Source organism: Hylobates moloch, unplaced genomic scaffold (assembly GCF_009828535.3).
Source record: "Hylobates moloch isolate HMO894 unplaced genomic scaffold, HMol_V3 SCAFFOLD_9, whole genome shotgun sequence".
Classification (NCBI taxonomy): domain Eukaryota; kingdom Metazoa; phylum Chordata; class Mammalia; order Primates; family Hylobatidae; genus Hylobates; species Hylobates moloch.
In genome coordinates, this window is record NW_026652284.1 from 61,779,364 (window position 1) to 61,797,328 (window position 17,965).

The window sequence follows — 17,965 nt, forward strand, 5'->3', positions numbered from 1 at the left end:
TAAACAGTGGTGGTTTTTTTTTTAAATTCATGCCAATCCATTCTTTATTTCCTCAAATAACTGAAAACTAGTTTTTTTTGTTTTTTGTTTTTTTTTTTTTTTTTAGTTAAATTCCAGCTTATAACATGTTCGTTTCGTGACTGGAGATAAACTGTAAAAATGAAATCTCTTAAATTTCACACTTATTCGGAGCAATATTAGCTGCTGTAATACACTCCAGGATTTCAGTGGCTTATCCTGGAAGTTTATTTTTTGCTTGATGTCCTGTCCAGTATCAGTGCTCCTGGCCTATGGGTAGCTTTTTTCCATAAGGCGACTCAGAGGCCTTGGATCCATTTATCTTGTGCCTACACCATGACCTCAGGTTTCAGAGTCCTCTCCTACAAGCAGGCAGGCACAGATTTCCTTGACCCAGAAGTGGCACATATTACTTCTACTCATTTTCTAATGAAAAATTGTCATAAGGCCCCAGGGAGACAGGGGAGGGACTGGGCAATGCAGTGCCTGGCTGGCAGACTCTTTCTAGCAACAATGCCATAATATGAAAGCGTAACCCCAGCTTCCTACTGGGTAGTTAACCATCTCTGTCACAGTGGCTTTCAAATTGTGGTACATCATGTTCTGACACTATTTCTTAATTTAGGAAGATAGAATGTGATAGTGAATGTGAATTGTGAATTGTGAATGTGAAATGTGAATTGGGAGTAAGTTCTCATTTAGCTTTATCACTTACTATAATAAATGGATTTCATTTGGGCTGAAGTTTTATTATCTGTAAAATATTGATTATTTTGAGGATCAAGAAAGATAACTTTTGGGAAATTGTTTTGTAACATGTCTTGAAAGATATTGTTTTTAATAAGCATCTACTCGTATTCAAACTCTGTTTTACAAAGTAAACTAGAATCCACATTCCCTGCTCATTTTTCTCAATTAGTTGCTCTAAGCTTACCTCTGCTGAGACCCTCTGGATCTCTGCTCGCTGTTTTAGTGCACATGCTCAACAATTACATTGTTCCTACTCTTTGCATTCTAATTTCCTTATAACCTCAGAAGGGGATCTGGAAAAAATGAGAAGACCTGAGGGATTCTCTGTGTCAGTCCTTTTTATAAGGCTTCATTTACTCTCACAACCCTGAGAAGTAGATAAGTCTCCATTTTGCAAAGGAGAAAATTTAAGTGATTAAGCAGCTCATGCTTGCTCATATAGCTGCCAATGGCAGAAGCAGTATTCCAGTCCAGGTCTGACTGGTCCTCCAATCCCATTCCATTCACTGCGTGCCTCTCTGGGTCAACAGGTGAGTTCCGTTCTATGAGCAGGGCTGGTAGTTAGATGGTCAATCCCCACCTTCCTGGAAAAAGGGACACAAGGGCCTGGATACCAAACTCCAAAATGAATAGACTATATTTTCGGCCTAAATGTTCAGGATAGAAATCATAAGAGTGTATGTTTGGGGACTAGACTATGTCCTGATACTTCATCCTAATGTTTCATCTACTTTTGGTTACTATCTTTGGGATAGTCCATTCTCTTTTTATAGCCAGTGAAGAAAACATGTCCATTATGTTTATTGCATTTTTATGCAAAAAGTATAAAAATTAAATACTACTAAAAATGTTTAAAACAAATTAATTTTAATTTTAATAATAAATTATATTAATGACTTATTGTATTAATAATATGTAACATAATATAATATATAATTAACAATATAAATGTTTATTATATTAACATATAACATAATATAATGTATAATTGTCTCTATATTATATATTAGTGTAATCATTTAATTTTTACTTAATTAAATTAATTTCTTTAATTAATTAATTTTAATAATTATTATTCAGTAATTTATTAATAGTGTTAAATAGCAAGGAAAATCTGGTGAATGATTCTTGACTCATATCTTAATAATGGCATCAGTATGATTGATCTTTAAATAATTAATACTTTCCTACAAACTTCAGTGTGGATTTGACATACAATAATATAAATATTCAGAATAAAATATATTTATAAATTATAGATTATAAAAATATATATAAATATTCTTAATGTTATATTCTGAATTATATTATTTTGCACACATTGAAGTCCTTTAGGAAGGAGGAGGACATGGCATGCTGGGATGACTGTCATCGCCCACATCCAGCGGCTGTGTAACCAGCACCAAGCCCATCACTTCTGGCCACAGCTGAAATCTCACAGATCTTCAGGGTTTAATGTGACAACCCTAGTTTCTGAATATAAATATTGTATTCTGAATATTTATAATCTGATTATTTAATATTTATATTTTATTTATATTTATATGTGAGAGAATAGAAACTTCTCTCACTTATTTTATTTTACACCTGCTTAGAAAGTAAACAAATAATGGCTTTACATTAACTCACTATAATGAAAAGTCCCTCTTTCATTATCTTTCTTCTATAATAAATCTAATACAACATAACAAATATCACGTCATCATTTACTTAGAGATAGATGATAATTTTTGAAGGCAAGTCAGATGTACCAAGAGATTGATTATGTGAAAGATCTTAATAAAGACAACGATTCTAAGTATACCGTTTAATGTATTTTTAAAAGAAAATTTTCACAATTTGACTGAAATTAAAAGGATTCATGTTTCAAGATGACTCTGCTCTATCAAATATAAAAGGGAAGTTGTGAACACCATACCTAACTCTGTTGTTTTCTAGTCCCTAAGACAGCATCAGACACACAGTGATCACCGAGAAGAACTTGTGGATGAATGAATGAATGATTTCCTCAGGAGCAGTATCTTTGGCTCCACCTACTAAAATACTCAACATAGGGGTTTTGTTTCTTATTCAGGCTCATTGTAGTTTGAGCTTTGACATACATGAAAAGAGAAATATTTTGAAAATTAGGAACAGCATTATTCTTTTCTTAATCGTGCCTGTGTAAAGTCAAAGATTTAAGTGAGTAAGTGCTTAGTGCTTTTTAGCATAATTTCTTCTTCCTAACAGTTGTGGAAAACTTTCTGACCCTGCTCTGAGACGTCACTAAAGCAGCTGTCATTTCCAGCTCCCTTGCAGAGGCTGATTAAGGAGGCATTGGTCCATGCTCCCCTTTGTGCAAGACACCACTTCTGGGGCTGAACACCATCTTGACTTCTGGAACACACACATGGTTACCTTTTGTACACACTCAAGTCCTTTAGGAAGGAGGAGGACATGGCATGCTGGGATGACCATCATTGCCCACATCCAGCAGCTGCGTAGCCAGCACCAAGCCCATTACTTCTGGCCACAGCTGAAACCTCAGACATCTTCAGGGTTTAATGTGACAACCCTAGTTTCTTTCCTTGGCCAGGGATTCAGTTCATGTCTCAACCCCATGTTGTAGTCCTTTTGTTCATAACCCTTCAATTTCACCCTTACTAAGGTGCCAGTAACCCCCAGTTTGCCTCGAGCAGTCCCAGGTTATACCTACTCTCCAAGTGTAATTGTTAATAGTGCCCCTTTTCAATTTTAATTTCTCATCCAGTTTGGATGACAAATTACATAGACATTCTGCTCTAGTGAATAGACATGACTCTAAGGACTTACATTTGACCGAATACTGTCTGTGTTTCAGTTTAAGGCACAAAATGATTATTTACAAAATTCCCCCTTTCTTTCTCCTTTTCCCACTGCTATAGGTACCCACCACATTTTAGGCTTTGTCCTTTAATTTTATCTCCATTAGGCTGTTTTACCCTAAGCCTGAGAACATCAATTTCTACCAACAGCCTTTGGTGAAACTATTAAGGGACTGTGTGCAGCTCTAACAATCACATTCTTGCTAGACATTTAGAAATTCAGGACTGGCATTTAATAAAATGTCATATGGCAAAGGCTAAGTTGTAAACAGTTGTGACAGATGCACCTGCCTGATTATTTTAAATGGATTTATGGAGAAATGAGATGACTGTTTTAAATGCTCTTTTATAGCAACTATCCATAGTGTATGACATCCAGTCTCTATTTAGTGCTATCTATATCATCATCATTTAATCTATGTATCTGCTTTAAGTGGGCCACACTTCTGAAAAAATAAAAAATCAGCAATGTTGGTTTTTAGAATCTGTGCTCCCTAGGAGATCACCTGAATTTCCACAAGGCTTTGATAGAATGCCTTAACCTAAACGGAGCGGGTCCTTCAGTGAGAGCTCAAGGACTGTGGAAGTCAGGTGGGCAGAGGACAGAGGGGACTTTGGTGCAGTTACAATCACACCACAGGCAAGTAGCTTCTTGCCTCATCAATTCATTGGTCTGTTCCTAATCCTCATTATCAAATAGCTTCAAAACTGCACTTAATTTGGTGCTTTTATTGAGCAAATTTATATTGAGACATTTTTTAAAAATCACTAGCCCTGAGGCATATCTTCTTCGAGTACCGGTTCCCTGTCAGTGAACAAATTTTCGTTGCTGTGGACTTTTCTTCACACCTTTTCGTAGATTCTGGTGCTGACAATATTATTCATTTTACATTCCTAAAAGCAAAGAGGAATCTATTAGAGTTGGTAGATAACAGGCTAAACTTGCCCTGCCCGTTTCTCCTCAGGCCAAACCCTTAATACAGGATGCAAAAACAATTGAGTAACTTGAAAGGCATGTATCAAATAGGAACATAGAAAGACTTCAATTTAAAGAAAACTTACCACTACCATTTTTTCATCCACAATTTTTCTTTTGATTGTTGTCTCTTTGCCGAGCCATTTTTGGACATGAATCATTGAGCCATTCTCTAATGTTATGGTGCTCTGTAAATGCATAAAGAAATCAGAAGTAGCAACTCACTACCTTCTAACCTACATGAGACCACATATCTACTTTTTAATTTCTATTGAAATTCTTTTCTAAAAATCCTCACTTTGGTTTGTCATGATTTAGTACTATCAAACTAGAAGAAGTCTCAAGAGATGATTCAATTAGTGCTCTTTCCTAGGCAAACAATGCATAAGTTATTTGTGTTTAATTGTTTCTTTCTATGTGCTCTTTCATATAATGACAAAGAGATAAGAAAAAATGAAATGAAAACAATTTGAATTTTTTAGCCCTATTGTTAACCATCAAAATAATTAGCAAAAGGATTAACTTTAGAGATGTGAGACTATTGACAGAACAAGCCCAGACGGACTTGGTGATAAATCAAATTACAAAGTAAACCATGCCTAACCACCTTCTAACTTTTTCCTGATTGTTGAACACCAGGAAGAATTAGTTCTGACCTTTACTTTCCGGTTGTCAGCTGTGGTTTCATCAAATTCTTCCCCCAGCTTGAAGGAGATCTTAGTGTTCTGGAAAGAACTTTCCGTTCTTATGGTCATCATTTTCCCATCAACACTAATAGTTACTGTCGGCTTCACTAACCCTGCCATGTTCCGGGCTGCAAAATTCACTCCTATAAGACAGAGACAGCCTTGGACCTTATTAAGACATTGTTAACAATCACCTTGGAAGTCGATTTTCAAAGAATGCTTACTTTACCTATTTTGAAATTGTGGATAATGCACAGTAACTTATTTTATGTTTTCTGTGATATCTGGGTTGAGCTACATCCTCCCAGTCATAAGGTATATATGTGACATTTTGAAAAGCTAAATTCACTCTCTGAGACTATTACACTTCCTCTAAAATGTAAATTTGTATGGTGCCTTTCAAGAGATCAAATGCTTGTACTTCACCTTGTGGAATGTTACGACAACCAAGTGGGTGCGGGAGGAGTTTGACTTAGAGCCTGGCCCTGTTGTTCTGGATGGGAATTTCCCATTGTCAAACTTGACTCCTGTAGTTGGTGGGCAGAAGAGCTGACTCCTCTGTCCTGGTATCAAACTCCATTTCACATTTAGATTGTGGAACTGATATGGCACATCTCACTGTAGAGAAGCAGTGTTAGACATTTGCATCACAAAGAAGAGTGAGATGGTTAAAACCCAGGCTCTAACTTGGCCGCTTGCTAGCTTGGCCATATTATTTACCTCTCCTAACCTTCAGTTTTCTCAATAGTAAAGTGTGGATAACTGTACACTTAACCTCGCAGGTTTTTTGTTTGTTTTTTGTTTTGAGACAGTCTCGCTCTGTTGTCCAGGCTGGAGTGCAGTGGCACAACCTCAGCTCACTGCAACCTCTGCCTCCCAAGTTCAAGCGATTCTCCTGCCTCAGCCCCCTGAGTAGCTGGGATTACAGGCACATGCCACCATGCCCAGCTAATTTTTGTATTTTTAGTAGAGATGGGGGTTTCACCATGTTGGCCAGGCTGATCTCGAACTCCTGACCTCAGGTGATCTGCCTGCCTTGGCCTCCCAAAGTGCTGGGATTACAGGCATGAGCCACTGTATCCAGCCAGCAGATGTTTTAAAAGTCTAAATGAAAGGGATTAGCATGGTACTGGCACATAGAAACTGCTCAGCTGTTATTCTTGATTGTATTATGCCTAAACCCAGCTCCCAGTCAACACAAGTGCTATTCTGGCCATAAGGCCCAAGTTTTTTATATACCCCCACAATTTTTATTCAAAACAAGTGAGTCGATAAATCTATGAAGAGATAGAAAAACTTGTTTCTTATGACCCTCTGAGAAAGTTAATACTGACTACATCAGAGGAACAAATAAATATTACATTTATAAGCACATTGACTTATTATGGGGATAAGGTATTGTTATTTTATTGTCTAGAATGAGTAAACATAATTAATAATTGTAAGCATCCATTGAGCATTTTATGTAAGTTAAAAAAAAGTAAAGATAAGAAAGTCCTTGGCTTTGTATACAGTTTACTATTGCAAGGGAGGTTTCTCTTAATTAAACATGGAAAATATGAAATAATTGCTGTTCTTCTATTAGTAAAGAACAGTTTAGCTATTATACACCCAAATCATTATAATTAATGTGTAACTATATGACTTGAGTTAGAGATTAAAGGATAGGTAGGGTTTATAATTCTGAGGACTATCCAGTGGTGAGACATTCAATGGGTAAAAATGTTCTGTTTCTTCAGATTTGTAATTCTTCAAAATCATGTTTGTAAAATATCTCTCACATGTATGAGAACTCTAAAAATTAACCAACTAGAAATTTTGTTTGTTGATACTGCTGTTTTAAAGCTATAACTTAAAGCAAACCTTGAAACAAATTTAATTGATCAATTTAATTGTAGGTAGCGATTACTGTCTATAAATTTGAAGCTGGGAAAAATGTTATTAAATGAAATGACCAAGCTAAAATGAAATTCTGTCTAGAAGTTAGGTGAAGTATTTTCAAAAAGGATAAATGGGCTTAAATATATGGATTATGACTGGACAGAGGTGTCTGTGAGCCTAGTCTTCCAAAGAGACAATCCTTACTAGTAATTTAAAAAAGCAAAAGTAGAAGCATAAATTATGTTAGTCTATAGGAATATACCCTAGGATCACAAAAGGAAGATAATTGTAGGAAAATTCATGGTAAAGTACAAACTCAATCACATCACAAAATGCTTTGCCAATTTCCAAATTTGTAATGGTATTTCTCACCCAGTTCTTTCATGTAATCCTCAAAGTTTTCACTGGAAACCAGCTTCCAGGTTCCCAAGAAGGGCTCAACCATCATGGAACACTTGCTGAGAAGAGCCACTCGTAATTGAAAACCAAAGAAATACAGGCATTACGGTGCTGCCAGTAGTTTAATTTAAAGAGCATCTTCATCACGTGACTCTTCTGAAATGGCCAATGGGCAATGACAGCAAGACTAAAGATTCTAGGCACCAGCATTTGACTCATTTTATTTACCTCCAAATTAAGAGACAGAAAATTAGCACGTAAAATTAAATACTGGTCAATGATTTTAGCTTCTAGCAAAAAGATTTACACCCAAGTCACCTGACAATTATTACTTGTGGAACGGAGACAATTTTCAATAGACATCAGGTTTTTGAACACTGAATACTGAGTCAACCCTGAAGGAATATCCTGACAAATTGATAAACACCTGGCTGAGATGTTTTCCTACCTAAGACAAGAAATCCTTCCTTGGTCCACCTCAGCTGTTTTTTGTTTGGGTAAGTCACAATGCTCAAACATCCTCTTCATTATAATAATATCTTCCCTTCCCTTCCTTACAGGGTTGATGGGTTGATATTAGTTAACGTAACTGAAATGCCTATAATTGCTTGGAGGGAAGTGGAGGGTATTATTAATATATTATCATTGTTGTTAATCAAATGTAATTGAGGACAGAAAAGAAAGGTGACAATTATCATTGAATAATAGTATATGATTTAAGCTCTAAAAAGGAAGCAGAGCTAATGCCTAGAAAATTCGTCTTTCAGGCTTACAAAGTAAACTCTACATTAAAAGATATTTTAAATTATAAGAAAAAATTTTGGCAAGTCTCATGTAGAAAAGATGTTTGGAATCTGCATTCTAAAAGAAAGACAAAGGCAGCAAATAGTTTCAATCTCTGTGCAATTACTTCTGAAACCACCTTCTGCAACCCCAATAATGGAAGTGGACTTTGCAGGTACTGAGTTTAGTAAGAAGGAGTAGATTCAGTAGCTGTCAATTTACATTACGGTTTTGAACTCCAGTTAACTTTAGAAGATGTTGGAAAGTTAGTGTCAGGGACCAGAAGAAGAATATTTACATTTTTACCTGCTTTTTATGTATTTATATTTTTACCTGCTTTGTATGTATTTATATTTTTACCTGCTTTATATGAATTATTTATTTAATTCAGAAAATATTGTTTGTGAACAAAATAAACAAGAGGTTGATATTTTGGTACTATAAAACAGTAACTTAAGTGGAATAAAGGATTGTTTTTGATGAAAACATATAAAGAAGAAACATATAATGTGGTATCTTTATAGGTGGAACAATTATTAAATTATCTGTAGTGCAAAACAGGGTAAGTGAAAATCCTGGAGTTAATTTCAGGAAACTAAGACCCAAGCTCAAAATAAGTGCCTCAGCAGTTGCAAGTGCATTCAGAGGTGATGTTCAAATACAGAGCAAGTTGTTAAACGTTTGCTTAACTGGTTCGAGATGTGTATGCACTGTCTGCTTTAAAGAAAGCAAGCATACATTGCTATGCCTGTTGGCCAGCTGGGTAGTGTAGCAAAGTTCTCCCATGAGCATAATCTTCCTTGTTGTTTTGATTCTCCTGTCACAGAATGATATTCCTGTGGTCCGTTTAGAACTCAGTTGGCCCATGAGACAAAAGCTAACATCAGATTTCTGGTTTCAATTATCCTCAGCAAACTAATGCAGGAAGAGAGAAACACCTCATGTTCTCACTTATAAGTGGGAGCTGAACAATAAGAGCACATGGACACAGGAGGAGAACAATGCACACTGGAGCCTGTTGGGGCCAGGGCTATGGGGGGAGGGAGAGCATCAGGATAAATAGCTAATGCATGTGGGGCTTAATACCTAGGTGATGGGTTGATAGGTGCAGCAAACCACCATGGCACACATTTACTTATATAACAAACCTGTACGTTCTGCACATGTATCCCAGAACTTAAAATAAAATAAAAATTCTGGCTTCTGTAAAATTCCCCACCCCTAGGAGAGAACCAAAGGGAGAGACAGTCTCTCTTTTGCCTCTACACATTTTTCTATCTCACATGATATTTATAACTGCTGCATCCATTGTGTTACCTCCTCAAAGATGGGGCCAGAACTGAGTATAGCAGAGCAGAAACGTGGAAGGAACTGAAGGCCACTTTATTTCAAAAATTCATATTATGTTAGTTAATAAATTCCATTCTTACTTAAACAGTTTTGTCTCTGAGCTTTTGTTACTTGCTGAAGAAGTCCTCATAATTACTATGCCTTTGTGAGTAGCTTCACCAAATGGTGAATTTGGACCTTCGCAACAACCAGTTGCATGAATCACATAGAGCTGGCCTCATGACAGCACATACCCATCTTCCCAAACCAACTCAAACATCTCTTTCTCTGTGAGTCTGGTTCAGAGCTAGATAATCCCCATGGCGTGAAGATAGAAATAAACATTTAAGAGAAGTATATTAGACAGCTTATTTCATAGTACTGCAAATAGCTATTTCCCAGCTGTCTCCTGAGCTATTCTATATCAAAAAAAGAAAATATTTTCCACTCACTTCTGTATCCTTAAGACAGTATCTGGCATATCATAAGTGTTCAATAAATGTTTTATGGATGAGTGACCAAAGAAATAAATAGTATTTTTTTAACTGGTAATTCTCATTAGTGTTCTTTATCTCTCTAACAGTGACTAAAGACAGAGTTTTAGTACATTATCTTCTCCTGACTTGGTCCTATGACAGGCCTTTTATTCTGGTCATTATCAGATGGTGGAGGGATGCTCAGACTCTCTTCATCTTTCTCAGTTACATAGCACAAGTCTCCCTTCTCAGCTAAGAAAGTTCTCTGCTATTTCTGTTGCTACCACCGCTAGCCTTTGGCACTTTGGTTTGATTATAAAAAAAAAGTGAGCACCATTTCCTCAAGTAGAAAAAAAATTTTAAATTAGATTGTTCCTAATGTGAATCCTAGTAAAGGAAGTAGAATACTGTAATCTGTTATAGAATAGTCACATGTCTTGTTTTTATGACAGTTTCAAGGCTTATTTCTCCAATATGTCATTTTTCTATGATCTTTCAACATCTCGTTTTCTGTATTGATTTTCTTGTGACATTTTAAGACATCAAGTAGTTTTTAATAATTTTTAATTTTGAGATGCTATGGTCACCACTGACGATGGATACTGGTAAAGTTGAACATATACTGGAAGCTACACAAGTATTCAGAAATATGTCTGATAATTTATTGCTGCACATATAGTACTTTAGCTGGATTTGATAAAGCATCTAAGATTCTTATTTCCACATGCAGTGACACCTCTAAGTATCACATTCCTTACTGTGTTCATCATCCGATTTCAATTTTATAGATGCAATAATATAATAACTTTTCAAAGTGTACATTTAATCTAGGACTCTGAAAAGTAATTATTTAAAATTTTTCTTTTTAAGATGATATTATATTATCCAATAAGGAAAACAAGTATTTTGAAATTAACTTTGGTTAATAAATAGTCTGAATGTGATATTTATCACTGAAATAGTTCTCCATTTGCTAGTATTTTCTACACTAGAGAAATTGATGTTACAATTTCAAGAGACTTTGCTTAACATAAATGATATATTTTTTTAAAACATCACTTTTTCCAATAATTTTTTATATATGGGGCTTTTAAGAGAATTTTTACATTGTTTTTACTCCTAGATCACTTCGCTTATAATAAAAATTTTACTTAAAACAACCATACCAAATTAACTCTGAGCAAATAATTCTTTTAATATGACAACTTCCAGTTCATTTTTACTAGTTATGAAATAAGTCCGTCTCTTATCTATTATTTACTACTTAATAAGTATACATAAAAACAGCAATTTCTTTTGTTTTGGTGAAGGTTATTATTTGAAGTGCTCACTATTTAAGGGCATATGGAGGCGGCTGACCACCTTGAAAATTCACCTGTAGTAGGACTGTTCTTTTTTTTTTTATTTTTAATTTTATGTTAAGTTCTGGGATACATGTGCAGAATGTGCAGGTTTGTTACATATGTATACATGTGCCATGGTGGTTTGCTGCACCTATCAAATGTCATCTAGGTTTTAAGCCCCTCATGCATTAGGTATTTGTCCTGATGCTCTCCCTCCCCTTGGCCCCCACCCCCTGACAGGCCCCAGTGTGTGATGTTCCCCTCCCTGTGACCATGTGTTCTCATTGTTCAACTCCCACTTATGAGTGAGAACATGTGGTGTTAGGTTTTCTGTTCCTGTGTTAGTTTGCTGAGAATGATGGCTTCCAGCTTCATCCATGTCCTTGTAAAGGACATGAACTCATTCTTTTTTAAGGCTACATAGTATTCCATGGTGTATATGTGCCACATTTTCTTTATCCAGTCTATGATTGATTGGCATTTGGGTTAGTTCCAAGTCTTCGCTAAACAACAGCAATTTCTTTCTAAGGAGTTATGCATATCATATTTATTAACATGTAAAGAATTTTTAGGCAAATTCATTTTTTGGCAATTGATACTTTCTCTTGTTTTATGCCACCTCCTTCCCCTAACTTTATTCTATTTGGTTGGGTTTTTTTTCTTTTTGGTTACCTTTTAATTTTGAAATAATTACAAAAACACTTCCCTAACAACACAGAAAACTCCCATGTATACTCTTTGCCCAGATCCCACAATTGTCAACATTCCAACACTTTTGTCCCTACCTCTCTCTCTCTCTCTCCCTCCCTCCCTCTCTCTCTTCATAAGAAGCAAGCTGTTTGTTGCTCAGTCATTGAGAGTAAGTTGAGAAATGTTGCCCCACTCCTCTCCAAACAAGGATCTCAATCGGGAAATCAACACTGATGACAATACTGCTATCTAATCCACAGACCCCACTCAAACCTTACCAAGTGTCCTGACAGTTTTTCCTTTTCCTACTAAAAAAAAGGGAAAAAACCCAGCCTTTGTGACCCAGAATCCTATCCATGATCATGCGTTGCTTTCAGCCATCACGTCTCTTTAGTCTCCTTCAATCAGGAACAGATCTTTAGTCATTCCTCGTCTTTTAGTACTGGAGACACTGGGAAAAAAATCACTGTTCTAAGCAAGAGGCTGGGTCATCTGCTAAAAACTGACAAGTAATTTTTACATGAAAACTGAGGTCAGTAATGCTTCAGACTTTGAAAGGAGTATATCTAAATCAGAAATTGTAGCCCCTTGATGGCTAGAGTGGGAATTAGGGAAGAGAGGATACCTAGCTCATTACTTAACCTGATCCTATGTTTCTAAAGAGGGAGTGACTGGCTTTTTGGACGATTCATATCTGCTTCAAGATACAGATGGACTCTATGACCACACTGTGGGTTTTGGAGAGGTACCCACTTAATCCTGCCTCTCTTCCTTTCAGAGTACAGTGTCCTCTATGCCTCTATGTATGTATTGATAGAAACAATGTCAAAAAGTGGAAAATTATATGAGCTTCACAGAGATCCCAGGCAAGGTAAATGGGATAAATTGGGGAGCTGTCACTTGAAGATCTTTCTTGGGTGTATCTATGGACTTAGTTTTATGGTGAAAATATAGGAACGTGAATTTGACTTATCTATCAAATTTATATTGAACTGGATCTTCTTATTCTATGATTCCACACCAATTGAAAAATAATAAGACTTGAAGACTACATTTTCAAAAATAACTAAATTCACAAATATACCTACATAAATGGACTTTGTAAAGGATTAGCACAGAGGCACCATTAGGGATGAGGAAGGCTCGAGAAGAAGGGAGTGGGAAAAAATGAATTCTGCCCAGGAAGAAGCAGAATGTAAAGTACAAAACAAACAGAAACCTTGAGGCAAGAAAGAAGATGCATGTTGGTATGATGGAAGCAAGAAATATGAAGAGAACAGAGACATGATAAAACTGGAGAGTTTGATTAAAAAAAGGCAAGCATAAGACAGCTTCCACATGCCATGCTAACGGGATTGGACATTTTCTGCCTACAATGAGAGTCACTACAAGGTTTTAATCAGTGAATGTCCCAGTCAGATTTCCATTATCTAATCATTCATAAAGTCTACAGGGCTTGGGAAAGACTGGAGGTAATAGAGACCTAAAGACAGAACTCTGAAGTAATTAAAGAAAAAATTACGGTAATATTGGTGGTGTGAAGAAGAAAGCAAATATAGTAAAGAAGTTTGAAGTTAATATAATCAATATTTAAAAAAATAAATGTTATGGAGTGAGGAAGGAGGATTATTCAAGAATGATTTTAAGATTTTTGAAATGAAAAATAAGATGGAACATTCTGACATTGCTGAGATGTGGAAAAGAGAGTGAGGAGCAAGTTTAAGGGAGAGGGTGGAAGGAAGTGCTCATGATAAATTTGGGTTTAGGGGCCAGGGACATCAACTTGTACACCTTTAACTCTTTTCAACTCTCCCTTCTCCTCTGGTTATATAATCACCTTTGTTTGGTGGGAGAGTTATTGTGGTAAAATACACAAAATATTTACTATCTTAACCATTTTAAGCATGCATTTCAGTGGTGTTAAGTACATTCACATTGTTGTGCAACCATCACCACCATCCATCTCCAGAACTCTTTTCATCTTGCAAAACTGAAACTCTATGCCTGTTAAATAGTAACTTTCTATTCCCCTTTTCCCACAGACCCTGGAAACCATGGTTCTATTAATACTTTCTATCTGTGATTTTGACTACTCTAGGTACCTCATGTAAGTGAAATAATATAGTATTTGCCCTTTCATCACTGGCTTATTTTACTTAGCATCCTGTCCTCAAGGTTCATCTGTGTTGTAGCATATGTCAGAATTTCCTTCTTTTTAATACTGAGTAATAATAATTCATTGTGTCTATATACTACATTTTGCTTATCTATGCATCTGTCGGTGGATGCTTGAGTTGCTTCCATGTTTTAGCTATTGCAAATAACCTGCTATAAACATGGGTGTACAAATATCTCTTTGAGACCCTGCTTTCAATTTGGGGGGTATGCATCCAGATGCAGAATTGCTGGATCACATGGTAATTCTATTTTTAATTTTTTAAGGAATTGCCATACTGTTTTTTACAGTGGCTTTACATTTCTATCAACAGTGTACAAGGGTTCCAATTTCTCTACATCCTTGCTAACACTTGTTATTTTCCAATTTTTGTTAATAGTCACTATTCTGATAGGTGTGAGAAGGCATCTCATTGTGGTTTTGATTTGCATTTCCCTAATAATTAGTGATTCTGAGTGGAAAAAACACAAACTATTTTTCCTCTCCTCTCATACTACAACAATCAACACTGAAAACTTCTGTGACCAAATATGTGGGGATTTCTCCCCACCAACAAGCTAGTAATAAGTTCTACAGCAGACACCAGCTGAGTGTCCTCTAATTCAATTCAATTCTGACACAATCTCCCTGAAGGTAAGATCAATCTCACAAGACTGCCCCCAACTTCAGGCATCAGTAGCAAGTCCAGGCCACTGGAACTTCTGACCAACAAGCTTCAAGTTGGGGTTTCCATGACCGCCTCCTGGGGTTTGATTAATTTACTAGAGCAGCTCACAGAACTCAAAGAAACACTATGTTTACTGGTTTATTATAAAGGATATTACAAAGGATACAGATGAAGAGATGCATAGGGTGAGGTATGGGGTCAGGGGCATGAAGCCTCCCCAGGTACTCCACCCTCCAGAAACCTCCTGTGTTCAGCTACTGGAAGCTCTCTGTAACCCATCTCTTCAGACTTTAAGCAGATGTCATTGGACAGTCATGACTGAAACATAGACAACAATGTAGAAATGTAATTGGACCAAAAAAGTATGATTAAAATACAAAAGACTGAGTGAGGAAACCCAGCGAGGCCTACCTGTTTAGTTCTTCTTCGGTCCCCTGGAGCAGGACCCCTTTCTTGTAGTGTCTCTGCCTGGCCTTACTATTAGGATAATGCTGGCCTAGTAGAATGAATTAAAAAGGGTTTCCTTCTCTTCAACATTTTGGAAAAATGTGAGAAGGATTGGTGTAGTTCTTTAAATGTTTGGTAAAATTCACCTGTGAAGCCAAGAGGTCCAGAGATTATCTTTGTTGTGAGATTTTTTATTATGATGACCTACAATCAGACAAAGTAAGTCAGAGCATTTCTTCATGGCCAGCTCCAACACAGAGTGGTGGGGTAAGAGGAGAGTATATTTTTAGCTTTTATGACCTGCCTTGGGGAGAAAAAAATGTTCCCGGACCAAACCGAAGGTTGAGCTGCCATTTCTCGTGGCCCCATAACAAGATGCAGAAGAAGTGGGAAGGAAGAAAGTTTTTATTTCTGTAACCAGTTACAGGGAGAAGGCCTGGAAATTATTGCCAGACCAACTCAAAATTACAAAGTTTTCCAGAGCTTCTATACCTTGTAAGCTATATGTCTATGTGTAAGTGTGCATTCATCTAAAGACATAAGTGAGTAACTTCTTTTAATCTATAGCTAAGGTCTGAGTCCTGAAGACCTTCTTCTGGAGCCTTAGTTTACTGAATCTAAATGGGTCTAGGTGCTGGGGTGATTACCTTTATCTTGTCTCCTGCTAAATCATAAAGGTTTAGGGAGTTCCTTTAGACACCAATAAACTTTTTTTGTGGAGGCCTGGGGTGTTTCTTCAGACCCCCAATAAAACTTGTTAAATCCTAAAAGGGTCCTATTAGTAATTCCTTCATTATCTTGTCATGCTTCAAGGCCCAGGAAAAGACTAGGCAAAAACTCTTGGTGGGCTCTTTGTTACACTGCAGCCTTTGTATAAGGGCACTGGCTCAATCATCTTTTAATGTTTAACCTTGTTACTCAGTCAGTGCTGGGACAGTTGTAATGGAGGCCTGCATTAGTGAGACCTAGCCTGCCACAAAAGGAGCATATGAAAGGAGGGCAGGAAAAGGTCAGAGAGAGAGATAGAGACAGAGATTCTGTTTTCTGAGGCCTGCTTCTGAGGCCAATATTATAACAAAAGGCGGTCCTTCATGTTTATTGCTCTGACACTTACAGAAGTTGCTTCAGGGATCAAAGACAGAAGGCCGAATACCTAGCTACTTATGAAATAACAAGGCTGTGGAAGTTCTCAGCCAAGAACCATGGACAACAATAAATTTATACATATATATATATATCATATTTTTCATATAGTCACAAGGATGTTGAGCATCTTTTCATGTGCTTATTGGACATTTATATATCTTCTTTTTTTTTTTTTTGAGACAGAATCTCTCTCTGTCACTCAGGCTGGAGTACAGTGGCACAACCTCAGCTCACTGCAACCTCTGCCTCCCAGGCTCAAGTGATTCTCATGCCTCAGTCTCCTGAGCAGCAGGAACTACAAGCATGCACCACCTTGCTCAGCTAATTTTTTTGTATTTTTTGTAGAGATGGAGTTTCGTTATGTTGGCCAGGCTGGTCTCAAACTCATGGCCTCAAAGGATCTGCCCTCTTCAGCCTCCCAAAGTGCTGAGATTTTAGGTGTGAGCCACCACACCCTACCTTATATAACTTCACTGGAGAAATGTCTATTCAAGTTCTTGGCCCATTTTGTAAATCAGGTTGTTTGTTTCTTCTTGTTGAGTTTTAGAGGTTCTCTAGATGTTCTTTTTTTTTTTTTTTTCTTAGTGATGGGGTCTCACTCTGTCACCCAGGCTGGAGTGCAGTGGTGGAATTATAGCTCACTGAAGCCTCAAAGTGAGTAGCTGGGATTATAGGCATGAGCCAGAGTGCCCAGCTGTTCTGGGTATTAATCCCTTTTCAGAGATATGATTCACATCTCTGTGAATCATATCATATTCACAGGTCATATCACAGATATTTTCATATCAATCATATCATATCATATCACAGATATTTTCTCCAGGTCTACAGATGGGTTACCTTTCCACACTATTGATAGTGTCTATTGATGTACAAAATGTTTAACTTTCAAAAAGTACAACTTGACTATTTTTTCTTTTGTTGCCTGTCCCTTTTGTGTCATAGTCAGGAAATCATTGCCAAATCCAATGGCATGAATATTTTGCTCTATGTTTTCTTCTTTGCTATGGTCTAAATGCTTGTGTGCCCCCAAAATTCATATGTTGAAATCTTAATCTCCAAGTTGATGGTATTAGGAGGAAAAGCCTTTTGGAGTTGATTACATATGAGAGTGAAACCCTCTTGATTGAGATTCAAGCCCTTATAAAAGAAACCCCAGAGAAGTAGCTTATCCCTTCCACCATGTGAGGACACAATGAGTAGGCAGTAAGTGGACTCTTCCCAGACATTGAATAACACTTTAATCTTAGACTTCCCAGCTTCAAGAACTGTGGTAAATACATTTCTATTATGTATAGCTACCTAGTTTGTGTTGATTTATTATAGCCTAAATGGACTAAGGTCGTCTTTGTGTC

General features: G+C 36.7%; 1 protein-coding gene across 1 annotated transcript; it reads right to left on the minus strand.

Moving 5' to 3' along the window:
- Positions 1-4,324: 4,324 nt before the first annotated feature.
- On the minus strand, positions 4,325-7,649 carry FABP9 (fatty acid binding protein 9). The gene is made up of 4 exons (XM_032759924.1): positions 7,527-7,649; positions 5,244-5,416; positions 4,674-4,775; positions 4,325-4,505 (listed from the first exon to the last, which is right to left on the minus strand). The coding sequence occupies exons 1-4, from the start codon at positions 7,600-7,602 to the stop codon at positions 4,455-4,457; spliced, it is 402 nt and encodes a 133-aa protein (XP_032615815.1). The 5' UTR covers positions 7,603-7,649; the 3' UTR covers positions 4,325-4,454.
- Between the last annotated feature and the right edge of the window lie 10,316 nt (positions 7,650-17,965).